General features: G+C 40.5%; 1 protein-coding gene across 8 annotated transcripts in view; it reads right to left on the minus strand.

Moving 5' to 3' along the window:
• Positions 1–2,589: 2,589 nt before the first annotated feature.
• TEAD1 (TEA domain transcription factor 1) overlaps positions 2,590–19,847 on the minus strand; it is a 162,249-nt gene continuing 144,991 nt past the window's right edge. For all 8 annotated transcript variants that reach the window (XM_061462900.1, XM_061462904.1, XM_061462899.1 and 5 more), the window contains 3 exons: positions 10,611–10,751; positions 9,412–9,564; positions 2,590–8,457 (listed from right to left, as the gene is read on the minus strand). In XM_061462900.1, the coding sequence (XP_061318884.1) occupies positions 8,344–8,457; positions 9,412–9,564; positions 10,611–10,751 (408 nt within the window). In that variant the 3' untranslated portion in view covers positions 2,590–8,343. The remainder of the gene's footprint in view (positions 8,458–9,411; positions 9,565–10,610; positions 10,752–19,847) is intronic.

The following is a 19,847-nucleotide window of genomic DNA, read 5'->3' on the forward strand; positions in this document are numbered from 1 at the left end:
AAACAGAGAGCAAGTCTGAAAGCTGCTGCCATGTGTTTGCTGGAGGTCCAGAAAGCAAAGCAAAGCACTGAAGTGCACTGCAAGAGAAGTATTAGTAATGAGCTAATCCCTCTTTGCACTGCATAAGAGGAAGGAAAAGGGACATGTACATAAATCGTGGCTCCTGCATCATTTGCTCTGGTGCCCCCACCCACCATCCTCAATGGGACACTGACTTTACCAGAGTTAGGGAAAAGCTGTAATGCCTAAGGCTCCAAAACTGCTCCCTCTGTGTGGACATCTCCAACAGTTAATAAAGATATGTATAAACAGACTTATGAGAAAAAAAAAAAAATAACCTTTTTTGTTTGTTTTCTGCTCCAATTTAATAGTATCAGAGTTGCCTGCTTACACTCTTACCTCTAGGATAGAGTGAGGGGCAAGGATAGCAATGTTTTTGAAATTCATCAACCTAAACATATAATGGACTCTGCACACACCCCCAAAACCACACACATACAGAAGGAAGGTACCTTGAGAAATGACCAGTGCTGGATAACCTGAGACTGGTCACTTGCACTCAAGTGTCTTTGCTCAGCTGGTTGTTTCAGATACTCTTGTGACTACTGCTTATGTTCACGCTGTCCGTCTTGCTCACTGTTTTCCAACTGAAACCAAACTGATAGCTCTTCATCTACCAGGGAGGCTACAGGGTGCCTTCCTGCTGAGGTATTTTGGGCTTTATTGGTTCTCTGCAGTGAGGCCCAAGAAAGAAGCCTCTTCCCTTAAGTTTAAAGAGCATAAGAAGTCCCCAAACTGGAAAGGGCTAATAAGAAGCAACATGGGGGTGAGGGGTGGGGAAGACAACTCTGTTCACTGACCTAGAAGGTGAATGTCTGATTTGTTGTAACTTTTTTCTCAGTCTTAGTCCTCCCCCCTTCTTCTGATGGACTTGGTGGTGGTGTTGGGGGGGGCTTCAAATGATCCTTTTCTTTCTTTCTTCCTTCCTATTTTCTCCTGTTGTCAGCTTTTGATTTTCTTTGAAAAGCAATACCCTGCTACTAAGTTTTTCACAGTCACTTGCACTCTGGGTTTCTAGTTTCCCTCTTCCTTCCATTCCTAGTACTGTCACTCTACCCACTCTCTCTTGCCCTTCCCACCTTCCCCAAGTTTCTAGTGTCTCCAGCAGAGCTCTAGCTCTCACAAACCAACAGCAATCATATAGAGATTTCCAACCATTACCCAATTAATTGTTACACCTCTCTACAAGGTAGGCGAGTTTTTAAAAACATTGCTAAGTTAGTGCTGTTTGATGTAACAGATCGTTGAGCTGCTTCTGCTCCCAGGGCCCCAGACAATAATAGTAAGGCTGTGAAAGGTCAGGGTTGGGATGAACAGCTAGAGCTGGGGGGGAACAGGACTGTAGACATCTGCTAACATGCTGCTTAGCTCCGCACCCTCCTTTTACTCTTGGGTTTGTGAGCACTGTGTTCTGTATTTGTAGTGTCAAATAGGCTGTCTCTTGAAATAAAAAAGTCCATGGTCTACATAGAGCTCATCATTCTACACTTCAGAAAGTGTCATGGGCTCACTGGGCTGGCTGCTTTGTTCCCTGCCCCTGTAAACCAGCCTGTGTTGAGCCAGGGAGAGGCCGTGGCTTCTGCTGAAGGCAGCTTGTTCATAAAGTAAAGGTATGGCGTTATGTGGGGACACCCAACCTGAAATGCTGCACGACATTCTTCCCAAAGGTGGAAGGTTTTTAACCTAAATTAATTAAGAAGCAGAACCTTAATTAAGAATCGGGTTAATTCTGAAACAGCTAACCCACTTCAAAGGGCTGGAGCTGAATAATTAATGGGGAACAAAGAAGAAAAAACAGGGTCAAAACAGACCAAATCTGTGTGTTGTTCTCACCTCATTCATCTTGCACATGGGGGATGCTCTGCTGGCATTTAAAAAATGGCAGCGGAACATCTGCCACCCAAAAGGAGCATTGGGGTGTGTGGGAGGGGTGTGTGGTTTATTCAAAAGCCACCGCTCTCCTTTTGAAGCAGAAGAGGAGCCAGATGTACTTTTATTTTTTCTTTCTCTGCCAAGTCCTGGTCCTGTTCCCATTGACTTCACTTGATCCAGAATATCCCTCTTATTCCCCTCTCCTTTTTTCTTTTTTCCCTAGCTAGGTGGTTTCACTTCATGAATGTGTCAGGCAAGTTGATCCCATTTCATCTTCTCATCATAGCAGGTACAGCTGCTAGCTTGGGGGCAAGTGGTTTGAGAAAAACAAGAGATCAGTCCCTTGAAAAATGTCACATTTTTAGGACCTCAGTTCCCACAGAGCTCAGTGTCCTTCTGGAAGAAATTAATGTTTCAAAAAAATCCACCACTGTTTCTTTAGGAAGACACACAAGCGGGAGGCAGTCACCTTTCCTGCTGATGAAATGCCAGAACGCATACGGACTCATTGCTGAACACAGCTTCCAGATGTGCCAGCCTTGAGTGTCCTCCCTAAACCCTGCTGGGTGTCCCATGCCCCTAAAGGGGAGATACACAGCTATTGCCTATGGAAGGTGTACCCCACATTAAGAAAGTGATTGATATGAGAGATTAAGCTAAATGCACAAAACACTTTCATTTTCTTTATTTTCAATCGATACTGTATGAATACAAAGTTTCTAGAAAGCTACAAAAATTCTACCACTTTATCAAGAAGGCATCAAAATGTGTCACTTTGCAAAGACATGAAAACACCTGCAGTAACCGACACAAAAATAGCATTTTTAGAGTGATGAAATAATTGCACTTAACTGTCATGGATATTAAAGTTATCACACATATGTACCGCGAAAGCTAGAATACATTTTTTTTTTTACAAAGCACTTTATAAAAAAATTCTCTGCACACAAAACCTATAATTTTCATATTACTATCATACTAAAGATAAAGTCACTTTAAAGCCAACACTTAAAACATTTTAAACAAAAAAAGGTACCAGTACCTACACACAGACAATAACAAATACAAGAATACTGTACTGCCAAGAGGTTTGACTGAAACTCCTTTTGAAAGCTTCTGCAAATATGTTAAGAAAACATTGGAGAACATTCACTTTTTTCAAAGAGCCTTCCCTCACTGTCTAACCTAGAGGTACTTTATCGTCAAAAGGCAAGTTCTACATCAAAAGTTACCAGCAGCAGTACAATATTAAAGTAACCACTGACCATATATGAATATGCTTAAGTCACAAACCCATTTTATACACATTACACAAATAAACATAAAGTGAGAATTCCATTAAGTCATTTACAAATGTGAACAAATGCACATGGCAAAAAAACCCCAAAACAAAACAAAACCCCAACCTGTTTTACATAAAATGTACTGAAGAATTAAAGGCTATTCAGGTTTTCAATGTTATAAAATTCTTTTTTTTTTTTTTTTTTTTTTCAGGCACATATTGTATTTTTTGTCTGCAGTCATGAGCCTGAATAGGAGGCCCATAAAAACAAAACAAAACAAAACCAAAACCACATATTCTGTAAGGAGGTAACAGGGATCCATCTCCTTTTAGTCAACTGAGTGCATTTAAGATTTAATTTACACACTAAAACTAATTACATGATCTCAGCAAGAATGACCTGAAAAGTTAAAAAGATGGCAATGTCCAGAGTGTTTCTTGTACTTTGACTTATCCAGCCTCAATCTTTTTCAGGGGGCTAAATGTCTCGTTATGAAAGATGAGAGGGGGAAAAGAGATCATCCTGAGAAAAGTACAAAACTGGACTCTGTCATACACATCTGCTGTGGGACTGGGTACGTGTATCAGCATGGGTAAAGTAAAGGGTTGACAGAAGGTTTCTCAGTATGACTGAGCGAGTGATCCAGGAAAAGTGTTAGGGGAACTGCTACAGAACACAAGTATGCCCTAGGACTTGCAGTGGAGAAATAAATAGATCTAGATTAGTACGTCAAATGCTGTATCTGCCTTGAACTGGACAGTTACTTACATTCAACATTAATGTACACCCTTCATTATTTCAAATAGCTCCACAGTTGAAACCTGTGGAGGTCAAGAGAGGAAGCTACTGCCAGACCTACTTAATGAGCTGTAGCTGCAGTGAAAGGAAAAGTGAGAAACAGGCATTAGATCTGCAATTCCTTCAAAATAGTGGTGCAGTACCTAAATAAAATCCTTTTGGAATTCAAGTAAGTAAAACTACATTTGTTAGTAGTAATTTTTAACAGCACAAAATGGTACCGTTATTTTTATTTTAATATTTTAACGAGACAGAAGTGTGGTTTATCACAAATACTGACTACCACAGCTGAATTTGGTAATACATCTGCTCTACTTGTGGGGCGAAAGTGTCTTTGACCTACCTCAGTCTCATTGACTTCAACAGGATTACTTGTCTTATAGAGGTAAGTGAGATTTAGACCTTGAAGGAATAACAAAAATAATATTTTAGAGATGGGTAACTTGAATTATCACAATATTTACCACACAGTGTCACAATATTTCTATATATAAAAAGTTAATCTTAGTTTTCATCAAATACTTTAAAAATCAAGTTAAAATTGTATTCACAACTACATAATCCTTCTGACAGCTTTTGGTTTTGCTGATATTTGTTCTTTCTAACATTGTTTTCTTAAATCTTGCTCCTCTTCCCATCACCTTTAGTTGCGCTGTACAGTATGGCCCCCGTTCACAGAAGGTATGAAATACAGATAGAGTATTAAGAGGAGCTAATTTTTTTTTCCAAGACATCATCTGGGAGAAGACGAAAACAAAACAACCCTGTGTTTTGAAACGTGCTGGCCAGAGTTTCTCTAACAGCACGTTCATCCCCAACGCTCACACTCAACATCTCAATGCTTAGAAACACACAATTGCATTTACCCTAGCTGTTCTCTGTTCTCCATTTCCATTTTGTTTTATGCATCTGACTTTCAGCACGCACAACTTTGTAAACAAAATCTTCTGTCTAAACAAAACTTCACAGATACCAAAATATTATTACAGGAGAACAATAAAGTCACATTTGTCCACTGTCTGAAACTCTGCAGTGTATGGATCTCTCATTATGCAGATGCACAACTGGATGAAAAGAATATAAATTGAAGCATTTTCACTTTTGTATCACAGACAAATCAGTTGCTGGTTTGCAATGCTGTCAGAAATGGCAAACAGTAGATTATTCTTCAGCAGGTTGATCATTAGCAAAAATACTTTGCTAGAAATGGTGCTCTTTTGTGAATGGAGGCCTGTAGATTCAACTTATTCCAATAAACCAAAGGCATTACGGTGATAACTAAGTATTTTTGGTCTCTCTACAAATTGTCATTATTATGGCAGCACTTTTCTAAGCTGGAATTTCAAACCAAAGGCACTTTCATGCTAGAGTGCAGAAGAGTCACAATTAGTTATTTGGTCATGAAATTTAAAAAGGCAGCATTTATTAATACAATTCTTTTTGCACGGAGAACTAAGAATCTGTAACCTTTCCTTTTGGTATAGGCATTTAACTGTGTAGTGATGGGACTGACTTGTACAGAAGGTTGGTTTAGACCAAGCAGTCAAAGAGCATTTCTGTGGGAAAAAATACAGATTTTCTTTCTTTTTTAAATGGAACCAATTAATAAAACAATATATAGGATTTACGTTAAGAGGCTGAAGGTACTTCTAATATAATGCTAAGGCACTGCATATTGTAATGCTTTGGCAGCTCTCAATTAAAAGGTTCCTACAAAAAAGTAACAGTAACAAGATAAGTACTTCCAGCTTACAAAAGAGCTCACAGTTTACAGGCAGCCTGTTGGACTACACACCCCACACTGAACAGTTGAAGGATTAAGGCTTTTAAGAATTAACATATACAGGGTATGGATCATTTACAGAAGTGTAAAGAAAAGACAATGGAAGTAGGTTCCCTAATATTACATATGTGAACACCAATAAACAGTGTGACTTTATACCCTATGGTTATGGCATATGTAGTGTGCCAGCTCCTATTAAAAAACCTGTACCTGGTTTTGCAGATTGACTTACATATCTTATATGCCTCAAAAAGTTTGCTTCTTATAAAAAAAAATAAAAGATCACCAAACCCATAATTCAAACGCTAAATAAAAGACAACTTTAGAACAAAATAAAACAAACAAAAAAAAAAGTAGTTTTTGACTTGTAACACCAAGTGCTTAGAATAAAGGGCTACCGTTAGGCTGTTACAATGCAGTGCTTTTCCTGATGTGATTGTTAGTGTTCAAAATGAGTGTTAAAAGAGACCTTACCATGGACGTATTTCTCTGTTCAGTTCATGGAATATAAACTGAAAGATCATCAGCCCTAATATCCACAAGCAGGTAACAGCTGGACATCACAGCAGAGATCCACCCTTGAGAGCGGGATCAGCGGCAGGCTAAGGAATTTAAGCAGGCACCCTTCTCCTTAGGGATGGTTGTATCGTCCTCTAACCAGGGTCCTCACCAGAGTTAAGTATGAACATGATCTGACTATTGAGCCTGCTATATTCTAAGTCTAGATAATTTGACTAAGGGCAATTGTAACAGAAAGCACTATGCAGAAATATAATAATAATAAAAAATAGACTGGCTTTTTGAAGACTACAGCACTGTGCCTGGGAGTAAATTCTAGACTTAAATTGTGCATGGGCACATACTGGTGAAGGGTAGGGAGAAGGGGCCTGCTAAATATTAACTTTGATTCAGGACTGCAAAAGACCTTCCTAAGAACACACTCTTCCGATAGCTCAGGACTGATCTTTAAGGTGGCTTGTGCTTGGCCGGGCAGTCCTCAGCCTTTCAGACAATGTTTTGTGTGAGAACCTGCTGCTGGCCCAGCACCTGCTGAATCAACTACTGCCTGGGGAACTGAGGGGCAGTGCTGGGTGTGCAGCAGCAGAAAAGACACTGAGCAACACTCTCTGGTGTAGCCAGGAGGAATGAGACTAGTTCTCTCACGTGTGCATACCTCAGACAATCACTCATACCGACATCCATGGTTCAAATCCTCACAGTATTAAAATACCTCCAGCTGTACTTCACTTCCTGGAGTCTTCCCTGAATACATCAATTAGAAGAATGAGTATTACCACATCTGGATGCAAAAGGACATCAGACCCCCTGTGGTACGTATGTGTTTGTTTGTTTCATAAAAGGTCTTCGCCAGTCAGAACTGGAGAGACAACTGGGAGAGGTGTAAGAGCACCATGACGAAGAGGAAAAGGAGAAGAAATCTCTCCACTTTCCAGTCTTTTTGCCTGATGTTGGTTGTGATTTTTCTAGCGTCTCATAGATATTAAAGCTGTTGATCCTTTCAGAGATGAACATACTCTTCTTTCAAACACATAAGTGTTTTGCTTTCCATTTACAAACTACATGATGCTGTCGCAATGTCAATTTCCGTTCCTGTTAATTTCAGAGTTGCAAGTTTTTTGCTCAACTTATTAGAAAACATTGTCGTCCATATAAAATATAACCGCACACACAAGACTACATATAATGCAAGTCTAAATCTTCAGTATTTACCTACTTATTGCAAAATGAACCATCTTTTTCATTAAATAATCAAATTTTCATATTAGTACAATACAACTTTATACTCTTTTAAAATACACTAGATATGTTAGGGATAAGGGATGACATTTCTTTCTCTGCAATACCTGTTTGAAAGTTTAATGGATTAGAAGATTAGTTTTAGCATTGAGAAAAAAATACAAAATTTGCCTAATTTTAGGACCGGTTTGTTTCTATCAGGCATTTCTTAAGGCTATAGTTTTCATTTGGTTTCAAACAGAAAAATGTTTCAGTTTACAAAATAATTTAGTGAATTACATTCGTCCATATCTTCCACCCTAATTAGTTACAAAGATAATTCTATAAAGATTATTAACTTTGTGTACTCATTTACAGTTATAGCTAAAGATCCATTTCAGTTTCACTTGCATTGTAAAACAAGTATTTCATGTTGGAAAAAAACCCAAAAGAAATTCTTACATGCGCTGTCAGTTTTTCCCCATGGCAAATGCTCTGTCATACATTTTTCTATCAATCAGAATTAAAAATAGGCCTCCACAGACAGAGGCGGTAGGTTCTTAAATACAGTCTTCCCAAGGAACTGTGGTTACAAATTTGAAGAACACTTAGTTTTAGAAATAATTTTTACAACTGTACTAGAATTTCACAGCTACAATTATATATGAACACATTAAAAATGACTTCACGAAAACAGGCTTTAGAAAAATGTGGGTGAAAGTTGGGCCAGAGGCACTGCCACTTAGTGTTGAGGTTTACAGTCTGTGTTTTGATAAAGAAGTGAAATGAAGTGTATATATAAATAACTGCTCAGTCCTTTACAAGCCTGTAGATATGATGCTGTGCTCCATGTTCGCTGTTTGACACTTCAAATACACAAGCCATGCAGAGCAGGGTTTCTTGTGTATCCCTGTTTGTTACAACCTGTTTGAGGGGAAGGAAGAGGTAAATCATATATTAGAAACTTGGAAACACCAAGGCCAAAACAAGAGATGAGTGGCTTAATTTAGACAATCTTCAGATGTGCCTGTTTTAAATGTGTCCTCTTGTGCTCTCTTTGGCAATTTAAACCGATCTCCATGGTTGTGTGCTGGTGTTCCTGGCAGAGGGCACTGACACTCACCCCATCCTGGCTGCCTGGCCATGAGCCACCACCAAGTGGCCTTGGCTCAGCCTTCCTCCACCTGAGCCCCACTTCAGCAGACAGAAACCAGCATGCCCTTGTCACCTTGTGTTTGCTTGCCAAAGGCAGCTGATCGGGCAGCGCATGACACTGTGCTCATTGTCCTAGCTATTCCTGTGCCACCAACCCTCAGTCCTTCCTGAATCCTGTGGTGGCAGCAGCAGCACATGGCTCCAAGTACTTAGCTGAGATGCCACCACAAAGCCACGTGAAAACTAGCTGGGTAGCTGGATGAAACTGGCTTAAAGGCCACCATGTGGCCTTTTCTTCATGCTTTAGATTACCTGTTGGGTGTAGCCATTACTGCATGCCTTCCTGGCCCAAGAACTAATTAACACCAGTGACATTTGCAGTTTTAAACTGACAGTGAGAAGACACCAGATGAATGGGCTGGTTCAAGGTTACTGCCTCAGTCTCTCTACAAACACCAAATAGAGGCTGGTATGAGAAAAAGTGAGCAGTAAGCTGTTTTGAAAGTAACAAAGATGTGCATGTTCTCAGCCAGCTTAGCTTTTCATCCTCAGTGTCTATAGCTCACTGTTCCAAGAGTACTACTCTGAACTCAATGGGATGATTTGTTTAGTAAGCAACAAGACCAAGGGATTTGGAAACTGGTTCTAAATATTACAAGTTAAGCAAGCCTTGCAAAGCCTGAAAGAATTTTAGAGATGGAAAACCAAAAAGTGAGTCCATACCAATAAAATTGTGAAATTTTCCAACACGCTGTTCATCATGTATTTCTCTGGTAAATGCTTCAGCTTGTGTATGAAGTTGATCATGTATTCACACATTGGAGAGCGATTTATTCTGTACACGAATCGGCCATTCTCAAACCTTGCATATTCAGTCTAAAGAAAAAAATTGTGTTTAGACTATGATAATTCAAAAATAGCAAAAAAGTAAATGCTAAATCTGGGTTTTTTTCTTTCTTTGTCTAGACAGAGAAAATGAGAAAGTGGCTCTCAGACACACATGCACCTGCTTGCTAACTCCCTCTAAAAAATCAAGGGCCCTTAATTATGTAAAGTTATGGTATCACTACTTGTTCTCTAACCTGTAAATTAAAAACTGAACAGCTGAGTCTTACAGAGAGGTTAAGTCCGAGTCAAGTAAAAATGAACTGGGCAGAAATCTTTATGTTAAGATGATTTTATAGTAGTTTCAAGGCAACTGTCTCCAAAGGGAACAGCAAAAATAAATAAGCTTATATGTTTATGCATAAATATACACACATAGCTATATTATTGCATGATGTAATAGGTGATTTATGCATTACAAAAAGATGCAAGACTACAGTTGGAAGAAAGCTGAGTCCCTGATTTAGATTGCAGGGACTCACAAGGGACCGAAGGAGGGGAAGGCTGTGGCTCTTGGACTCCTGCTGCCCAATTGCTCAGTGAGCTACTCTGTGGCTTGTGGGGATTTGGAGCCTTCTTTACTCTTGGAATAAGGGAAATGGTGGAAAACATATGGTCACCATGCACAGAAAATATATTTAGCATAAGAAGGGCATAAACCACAACCAGGGCATCTCCAAAGGCTTGACCTGCAGCTATAGGCTAAAATTCCTGTGCAGAAACTGTATTGGAGATAACAGATGGGGGTGTGAGGCTTAATACAGAGAAGGCAAGTTAGACAGCTGCAGTACTGTTATACAGTAAGCCACCTAGCTACCTGACCATGCCATACAGTTCTGTACAGGTAACTGTAGTGTCACCATTCACACAGTGCTTAAAATGAACCCAAACACTGCCTGGAAGGAAAATACTCTTTCAGGAAGGATTAGAGGAAGAAAATAAAATCCAGATAAAACCAAAGTAAAGGCAAAGAGAGAGAAAAGCCTCAGTGGAATGAAATGGAAACAGAGAATCATCCCACACATCACAACACCCACCTCTACTTTTTCTACTACTTGCTTTCCGAATGAGCAGACTTTGGTGGAACAGGTGATTGTCATGTTTTCTGAGCTCTCGTACTGACTAGTGACGCCGTAAAATGCTCCTGTATCATCTTGAATGTTGCAGTTTAAGTCAGCCTGTTGGGAAAGAATAATAGATGTTGAAGAACTTACTTTTCACTTGGCAGTGTCAGTAGCATAAGCTGTAACCAACCAGCTCACTGTTCAGAAATAAGGGAGAGAGGGGGGAGTGTTACAGTGGCAACAATGACAGTGGAAAGAGTCTGTCAGGAAAGTGCCTGCCTAATTGTTGCAGCAGAAACCCAAGGGAAGTAACAATTTCATCAAACTTTAAACAACAAAAGACAACCCCGGATTTCTCTGGGCTACAGGTGATGTTCTTCTCTGGCAGAGAGCTGATGAAGTCCCTGGAGCAAAGGGAATGATTGCCCGCGAGGAGCCTGGCTCCAGAGCCAACTCCTCTGGAGGAAACCTGCCCTGCAGGCTCAGCTGAACCAGCCATCCTGCTCCTGAGGGGACACAGCTCTCACTTTCTCCTTTGCCTTTCTTAAAGCAATGAAATCCTCACAGCAAAGGGAGGCAGCTGCACAACATGGGAATTGATCTCTGATAAGACTCTGTCAAATGATATCGCCCTGATTCAGCAAAATACTTGACTTCAGGGAGCTGTATGATGCAACTCAGGCTCCACAGGAGCTGTGTGCACAGTGAGCCGTGCCTCTGCGCCAATAAAATATTACTGCAAGTATTTCATTTCTTTCAGTGTTTCTCTGCAGCCTGAACAGCTGTACAGCTGCCTCTGATATCTCGAAACAGAGACGGAGGCTTGCAGGATCAAGTGAGGAACAGTGCTACCTTTAATTATTTATATCCAAATCCAAGTCCTGTGCACAGCATGACTAATTTGGCTGCAAAGCAGCAGCACAGGTCACATGCTGATCCCAGCCTCCTGGGCCTGCAGCAGCAGCACTGAAGCTGTTCTGCCACTGTGCTCTTTGTAATCATGAATCCATTTTCAAAAGCCCTCAACTTAAAAGAGCACTAATATGGATACAGGGGGAGTCTAGGGAGATCCACAGCTGGATTTGTTGATTCAGGCATTAGCTCTGCTGACATCATTGGTGCCCAGGGAGAAAGTGGGCAGGGTTTTCGTTTTATGTGGAAATAGCTGATCAGCTACTGCAGCGTAACATCTAAGAAGCGCCTGAATTTTTATCTTACTCCTAGATGAGCATTGTAGCAGGGGAAGTGCTCTTTGGCAGCTCTTTCACTTGCAAGTCTAGCTCCGATTGGTTTTATTGCTACTATAAAAATTACACAAAACATAAAAACTTTGACAGATACCTTTGTGTCTGCCTTGAGACTTTTTATAAACCCAATTTTATGTATGCCCCATCCCTGGCAGTGTTCAAGGCCAGGTTGCACAGGGCTTTGAGTAACCTGGTATAGTGGAAGTTGTCCCTGCCTGTGGCAAGGGGTTGGAACAGGATGAGCTTTAAGGTCCCTTCCAATCCAAACCATTTCGTGAGTCTATGACTTTTTGCTACTTAGTGTGGAACATTTATAATCCTGCCTTCACTATAGCTCAGGTCATTTGTAACTGCTATTTAATTTTTAACTAGGCAACAACTCATTAATTCTACTTAGTGTCTACAGTCCTTATTTGTGGTACAATATTCTGAGGCAATATGCTGATAATAGCACAGACTGAGCGAGTTTGTGGTACACAGAAGACACAGGTCTAAGATTACTTCAGGCTGGCTTTGGTAAATTAATCAGTGGAGAAGTCTCCTGAGGTTTACACACAGTAACACAAACAAACAGCCCTATAGTCATGTATTTTGCATAACAGAAAGAAATCCTATCGCTGTTACACCTTGTTTCTTGCACGTTTTGCATGTGGTCAGTAGTTAATGTTTAATGTACATCTAAAGCAGCGTGTTCACAGGGAGCTGTAAGAAATTGTTCTGAGCTAATTGTAAATAAGCAATTTGCCAGCACAGCTGGTTTGCAATCGAAACATGACAAACATCTAAACATGACAAACTGTAGCAGCCATCAGCCATGCCACAGCGGCTCCTCCGGAGTGCCTGAAAAATGGGGATTTCTTATAAAACAATTGCCCTGTTAATAACAGCAACTACAAAACCAACAACAATAAACAATAATAATACCATCTTTACAAGTGGCTATTCCTGCTGCTCAAACAAATACAGTTTTACTAGGAACATATTTTCTTCCTTTTTTTTCCTTTCAGATACAGGCAAAATATTTAAGAAACGGTAACTAAAACACTCCTCACAATTTCATGTTGCCAGAGGCAGCCGCACACACCTTACATTTCAAGCTTCAGTAACAACTATAGAGTTAAGAAAAGGAATAACTTCTTATCCGCTGCCTTCTGATTTTGAAACCCACTGAAAAAAAACCAATTGTTGTATTTACATGCTGACATTTAACCTGAAAAGTAACACATGTGGCCATCTGGCACCCTGTTGATCACTCCCACATCTTCCAACTCATGCGCTGAAATCACCAGGAGTCCTGTGTACACAAAAATTACAGGCTGGGGCCCTGATGTATGAATGAGGAACACTTGAAATTATAACGCAAATGTCATGATTTACTTTTATGCAATCATGGCATTGTTGTAAAAGTCCCATGATAATAATCTAGATGTGAATTGTCTTTATTTGCACTTTGCTTATTTTGAGTGTAGCACATAACAAAGGTGTTTAAGAAGAAAACTCTGTCCTTCTTTGAAAACAACAGTTTTCATGTAAAACGAATTACTGACTGCTGAGAGCTGAAGCTTTCAGACTCCTCCAAAAAGCATAACACCAACATAAAAATCCTAAGAGCTGGCAACATCAAATACTCTTAAATGAAGGCTTCACCAAAGCCTCTTTCAATGCTGAAAGAATTTTGTCTGTTCTCACATACTAAAACAAATCTTTCTCTTCAGTCTGGGTTCAAACTTCTTCACTGGAGGCTGAGTACAAGAACACTGGGGAGGAGTGCCTATAGTTGCTAAAAGGGAGCATTCTGAACCAGGTGTTGAAAGCTTTGTTCCATGCTGAATTGCTTTAGAAAAGGAGGAAAAACTTTCACTGGTGGTAAAACACAAAACTTGGGTTAAAACACGATGGTGTGGGACTTGCTAATTATATTGTCATGGCTCACACAGCAAGGGGGTTGTCTGAACACATACACCTGAAAGCAGAATTGCATTCCTTGAACCGACCGAAGTGGGTCACAACTAAAATTCAGTTTCTTCCCTCCACCCAAGGTTATGAGGCTAAAAAAGGCTGTGCTAAAAACGGTCATTGCTCTGGCTACAGGAATTGTAGATGTAGCTTTGAGCAGGAATAAGGTGATGCGTTACCCCAGCATTCAGATTTAGCAGGCTTCTTACTACAGTACTGATTCCAGTTTTTGTGTCTACATTTTTGAAAGGATGTTGGAAAATTGGAAAGTGTTCAGAAAGGAGTTACAAGAATGAGTTCAGGTCTGGAAAACATCCTTTGTAGTGAATGACTAATGAAACTCCATCTACTTACTTTTTCCAAGGGAAGTTTTTCCACGACTTTGTCATAGCCTACAAGTTGCTACATGGGGAAGAAGTCTTCTGATAGATTAGATCTTGCAGAAAAGGACATTAGAAGACAGAAAGTTAAAGCTGTGCTAAAGCTAAATGAGAAACAAGGCAGAAGCAGGTAACCCTGATGGCAATGAAATATTGGCAGAATTTTCAGATGTGGTGGAATCGCAATTACTTGGGGTCTTTTTCTTAACCAAGCTAAATATATAACTAACAGGCATGCACTAGTTCAAGTAGGCTTATTGTCCAGAGAGCCATGTTACTTAGTGAGGTTCAGTGCCTATAATAATACAGAAGTAGCAAGACTAGATAAATGTAATACTAGTGAAACTGCAATATAGTGATATATCTTATTAACCTCAATTAACCCTTTCCTTACAATTTTCTTTTCCAATGAACCCTGTGCAAAATGTGACAACAGTCAAGATTCTGCAGTGCTGTTGGCAGCCTCCCATGCTGCAACCACCTTTGTCTCATTATTTCCTCGGTACTTTCTCTGTATCTGTTCTCTTGCAGTTCAGACTCGGATCTGAACAGAGTGTCTTCCTGGGCTCTAAACCAGCTTTCCCTTTTGTACACCTTCACATGCAACTACGCTCTGACCCATGGCTCCAGGATTTAGGGTTGGTGAGCACTGCTGTAGCACATACAGACAAATAAACTTATGAATTCCAAATATATTTGCATGATTTCAAATATTATGGCACTTCAAAAATGGTACGATCACATGTGATGAACAGGAGTCCATTTACTCATTGAATTTAAAAATACAAGATCTATGTAATTTAGGGAAAGAACCCCAAGAACTTAAAACCACAATTGGAATTTATTTTTTATTCTTTCAAGAGTAAAACTCTAATTTTGCTCTCTTTCTAAGAGCTGAAATTTATATTAACTGAATGCATTTGGAGGTGGGAGAAGCACTCAGCTTTCTGGCACCCTATCCACAGTGGTTGTGAAAGAGCATGATTAACTCATTAATAAATCATAGCTTGTCAATGGATAGCACTGAAAATATCAAATATTAAGAGCACCCAGTGTTTGACATGCTGCTTGGAGAAGTCTCTGCCAGAGCAAGCACCAAAACAGATCCAGCTGCAACCAAAATAGAGTAAAAATAAATAATTAAACCAAGATCTTCACATTGTCTTTGGAAGAGCTCTTAGGCTCTGTGTTAAAGGTGGGGGGCAGAGGGTAGAGCACTTGTGCAATAATAACAGCTTTGGCTAACAAAAAAGCAACTCCAGCAAAAATTGCTGAGTCGAGTCTAAATCCTTCCTGCTGAGTAGAAGGAAAACAGCACCTACTGGAAACAGTGGGATTTGGGGAGGGCCAGAGCAATCTATGCTGGCATTCAGTAGTTAACATTAAGCACAGAAGGTCACTTATTAACAATACATAGGCTTTAACAACTGCTGACTGCAGAGAGGTGTGTTACTCATATGACCACATCATGCTCCCTTCCCCCTCCTCTCCAAAGAGCGATCAAAGAGCAGAGATTCCAAATTGTGAAGCAAGTTTTTCCAGCGGGAGCATCTGGGTCGCTGGCACGTTTCGCTGCGCGTTACGCTGCAGCTCAGGAATCGCATCCAGGTCTGCCACATGGTTGTGCTTGTGATGGACAGGCCAAGCTGCTCTGGCTTCCCAGCTGCTGGGCCCTTCCACTCATTATCCAGCCTCTAGCACTAATGCCCCTGCATCAATTTGTGAAGGGCTCCTCCACAGGCACCACATGAGCTCCCTGCACCGAGAGGGTTGCGATGGGGACAAGAAAATGGATGTCTACTTTCTTCCATATCTAATTTGTTTTGCATACATTTGCATGCTGGCCGTAGAGCCGTTCACATTACAGATCCCATTTGTGAGTTGCAGATCATTTGCCAGTCAAAGCTGGCGAGTGTGCATGTGTGTCTGTGTGTGCGGAGGGAAATCCAACATTCTAGATTATGCAATATAAATTACATGTAAAAATAGACAGAAATGAAAAAAGGCAGTAGCCACAATTGTGGCCATAGCCACAAAGGGCACAAAGACTCTCCTCTGTACCTTTTAAGACGGCTGGAGGCACATGGGGATAAATTCAGGAGGGGGTGGGAGGAGGCCACAGGCACAAGCCATTTCTGAACACCGATTACATGGGTAAATTGCTTGTTCCAGTGTATCACAAAGAGAAAGAGCATTATTTTTCATGCCACAGCTGTTTTGAATAAGAATAGGAATAAACTTAACTATCGTCCTCATGTTACTTACCACTAATTATGGCATATATTTACATCTATAAAACAGTGAAATTTTGGGGGACATAATTTAATGCCCCTTTATTGTGTAGATTCCTTTATTTCCATCCCACATTTGAATTTCAAAAAATGTTTAAGACTTCAAAGCATCTTTAAAAGCTTGCCCTAATTATAATATGCATTACTTTCTGGAACTCCTAGTTTGCATTGCAGATTCCTGCAAATAGAGGCATTCATTTTAAACATCAATTAATATCATCCATGAATCTTCAGATGAGTTTGGGTCTTTATTTCAGAGTTGCGCTGAGCTCTGACTAACCTTTCCTCAGTTTGAAAAATAGTTGCAGCTACTACAGACATTTAAAATTAAGCCAGCGGATCAGCTTTGTAGACAGCCTGACAGCCCAGTGTTAATTTGTGTGAGCTGTTTTTTTTCCTGTGTCACTACTTACAAAAATACCCCTCCTCCTTTATCTGTTCCTGTAGCTGCAGAAGTCAGCGTTCAGGTTGGCACAGAGTGTTTGGCAGTGTCAGAGACACAAAATCCATGGGCCACATTATTGCAAGGTGGGCTTACACTAACACTAAGAATCCTAATGGAAGAACAGACCCACTGTTCGATACTGTGAGTTACATTGAAATGTTATGCAAAAAGAGAATCCCTGCCTCGGAATTTGCAATTGGGGATTGAGGCAAAACATGAGAGAGAAATAGCTAGCTAACTCAGAATAATTTGCAGTGGGCAGATACACACTGCTGAACTGATGTTAAAGGTGCAGGTGCTCCTAATAGTGAAAAGTGTTTGCTGGATGAACTAGAGCTAAACAAGGGCAAGTTACAGAGCTGCCAAAGCTAGCAGGGACCAAAGGTAGACAGAGAGTCATGCCTTCCTAGGGCAATTCCCTTGCTGGAGTCAATGGAGATGTATGTGATCATACCAGCAGGGTCAAAATGAAGGCGCTTGTTGGGGATGTGGCTAAGAAATACTGGATTCAGAAGGGAGGTGGGGTGAGTGGGACAGACATGCCATAAACCTCCTGCAAGAGAAAGCAGAGAGCCAGGGAAGGCAGAGTGCTGGGCAATCAGCACTGTGATTCCAAAAGGCAAGGCCAGCAATAATGTTTAAGAGGTAAAGCTGGAGATGCAATCTATCATTTAGTTTGAAGTCTTTCAGGAGGCCTAAGTGTATTATTTAGTAATAGAAAAGTTAAGAATAGTAGTGAGCAATCAGTGGAGATTGCATTGGATATCGATATGGGTAGAACTTCAATCAATACAAGAAACCAAAAGAGGCAACATGTGCTGCTTTAGCTTTTAGATAGGCTAATCAGAACTTCAAGGACCAGAAAACTTTAGGGCATTTCTGAAGTCACAAAAACAGTTTAAAGTACAAACTAACCAACAGGCATGTTGACTTTACTAAGATTAAGATTAGATGGCATGAATCGTACCCAAATGTTTTACATAGATTGGGCTTATTTTGGTAGCTACAAAGGTAACAGGAGCAGGATTGTGCACTCAGCCTGCGCCCAGGGAAAGGCTTCATCTGCAGATACTCTGCAGCCTTGTCTGAGTTCCATGTCAGTGTTCTAGGAAATACCTTTTGCATTCATTTAAGAACATTTATTTCTGTTCTCATTTTATACCCCTGTAATCTCTGGTTTCATATCACTGTCACACAAATTTCCTGTGCCATATCGTTAGTACGTTGTTCCTTATTTACTCACTGTACTGAGTGCACAACATACCAAGTAAAGCTCCTTCTGTCTATTACAGTGAAAGCCTGTCTCTGGGGTGATTTCCTTGAACTCTCTGGTTCCCAGTGACTACGCAGGATAAACAGAAGAGTCACTGCATTCAAGGTGCAAGACAAGGACCAGAAATTGCTTTGCAGGGCTGTGGGGTTGGTTGGGTGAGGTGCTGTAAAAGGAGAATTCTCTTCTTTTATAACTCCTGCCCTGTTAGGTAGGAAGAGGCCCAAAATTGTGACGTCCGGATGTGTCACCAGGACTGAGGCCAGAAGCTCACCCATTCCTAGTACCAGGCTGCGTTTCACAAGAGATACAATCTGTCTGAAACAATAAACCTCTGCAAACCAAAGCAATGCTTTGCTTTGTACTCCATACCTGTGATGCTTTGCAAAGTCAACTTCACAATTGCCAAATGTTTTATTGCAAGATCTCAGACCTTTCCCTCTTACTTTTTTTTAATCAAACCTTATTACCTTCATCACAGGAAAAAGCATGCTGCTGAGAAGCCTCAAGCAGAGCTAAAGGGGAAAGAACAAGAGGACTACTCTCCAGCTACCAGAGCTAAGCCACTTTCTGCCTTAGTTAACTCAATGCAAGTGCTTGTCTCTGGTCTTATTGTTTCCCATCTTTCCTTTCCACACTAGACTTAATGTCTAAACAAAAAAAAACCCCTTCATGCTGCCTCCAGCAACATTCTGACTTCTCTTATATCCATTTACAGGCTTACAGCCCTGCTGGCACCAAATCCTCACCTTTGCTTTCAAACGTACACATGCTGCAACACCTGCCTTCTTTCCTTCTCTGGTTTCCCTTGACTTCTTTCACTCATAGTCCCTAGTTTTCTTTTGTAAATTCTCTTTACAGTGCTTGCTTACCTGTACTTAATTTATGTGACACAAATTCATGTTCTTCTTTTACTCCTGTTACAATCGAGTTCCACCAAAATGGGAGGCTGTCACTGGACACTGATGCTGAGATGCACTAGCTTACAGCACTGAGCAAACTATAGAAGGTTAAATGATAATGAAGGGAGAAAACAACAGAAAGGATGGGAAAGGGGAAATGGTTAAATAAAGGGTGAGAGAGGGTGTTGTGAGTAAGCAATAACCACACCACATGAACAGAACGTGGGAAAAATTGAACTTTCAGAGTAGGAGGAGGTAGCGGATCATAAGGAGAGATGGATTCTGACTCAGAAGTAGATACTTAATTCAAAAGGACAAGAATACAAAAAAATCTATTTCCATATTAATAAACTTGACGTTGCTGATAGGGTCAACACCACTGTCAGCAACCTTTGTCAGCTTTACACTGGAAATAGGTGGCTGTTTAGAACAGTTTCTCAACACTCCCCATAAATATGGGAACAACACCCTTTTTTCTAAAAAAATACCCTATTGGGGTAAAAGAAATGAAGGACAGTGAGCTGACAGCTTAGGATCTCTTTACCATAACTCATTACACAACCTTCTTCTGATTTTCCTATACGTATTTCTAGATGGGGAGCACTGGTGTGAAGTTTATTCCTAAAAGGGCATTCATCGTGACACCCAAACACTGCCCCTGGCACCTTCCCTTTGCTCACTCAATGAAAGAGAAAATCCACTGGCCTATTTTAAGGTCA

This window comes from Pezoporus flaviventris, unplaced genomic scaffold, assembly GCF_033815535.1.
Source record: "Pezoporus flaviventris isolate CSIRO_AGI_PZ_B2104156 unplaced genomic scaffold, CSIRO_AGI_Pfla_v1 ptg000036l, whole genome shotgun sequence".
Classification (NCBI taxonomy): domain Eukaryota; kingdom Metazoa; phylum Chordata; class Aves; order Psittaciformes; family Psittacidae; genus Pezoporus; species Pezoporus flaviventris.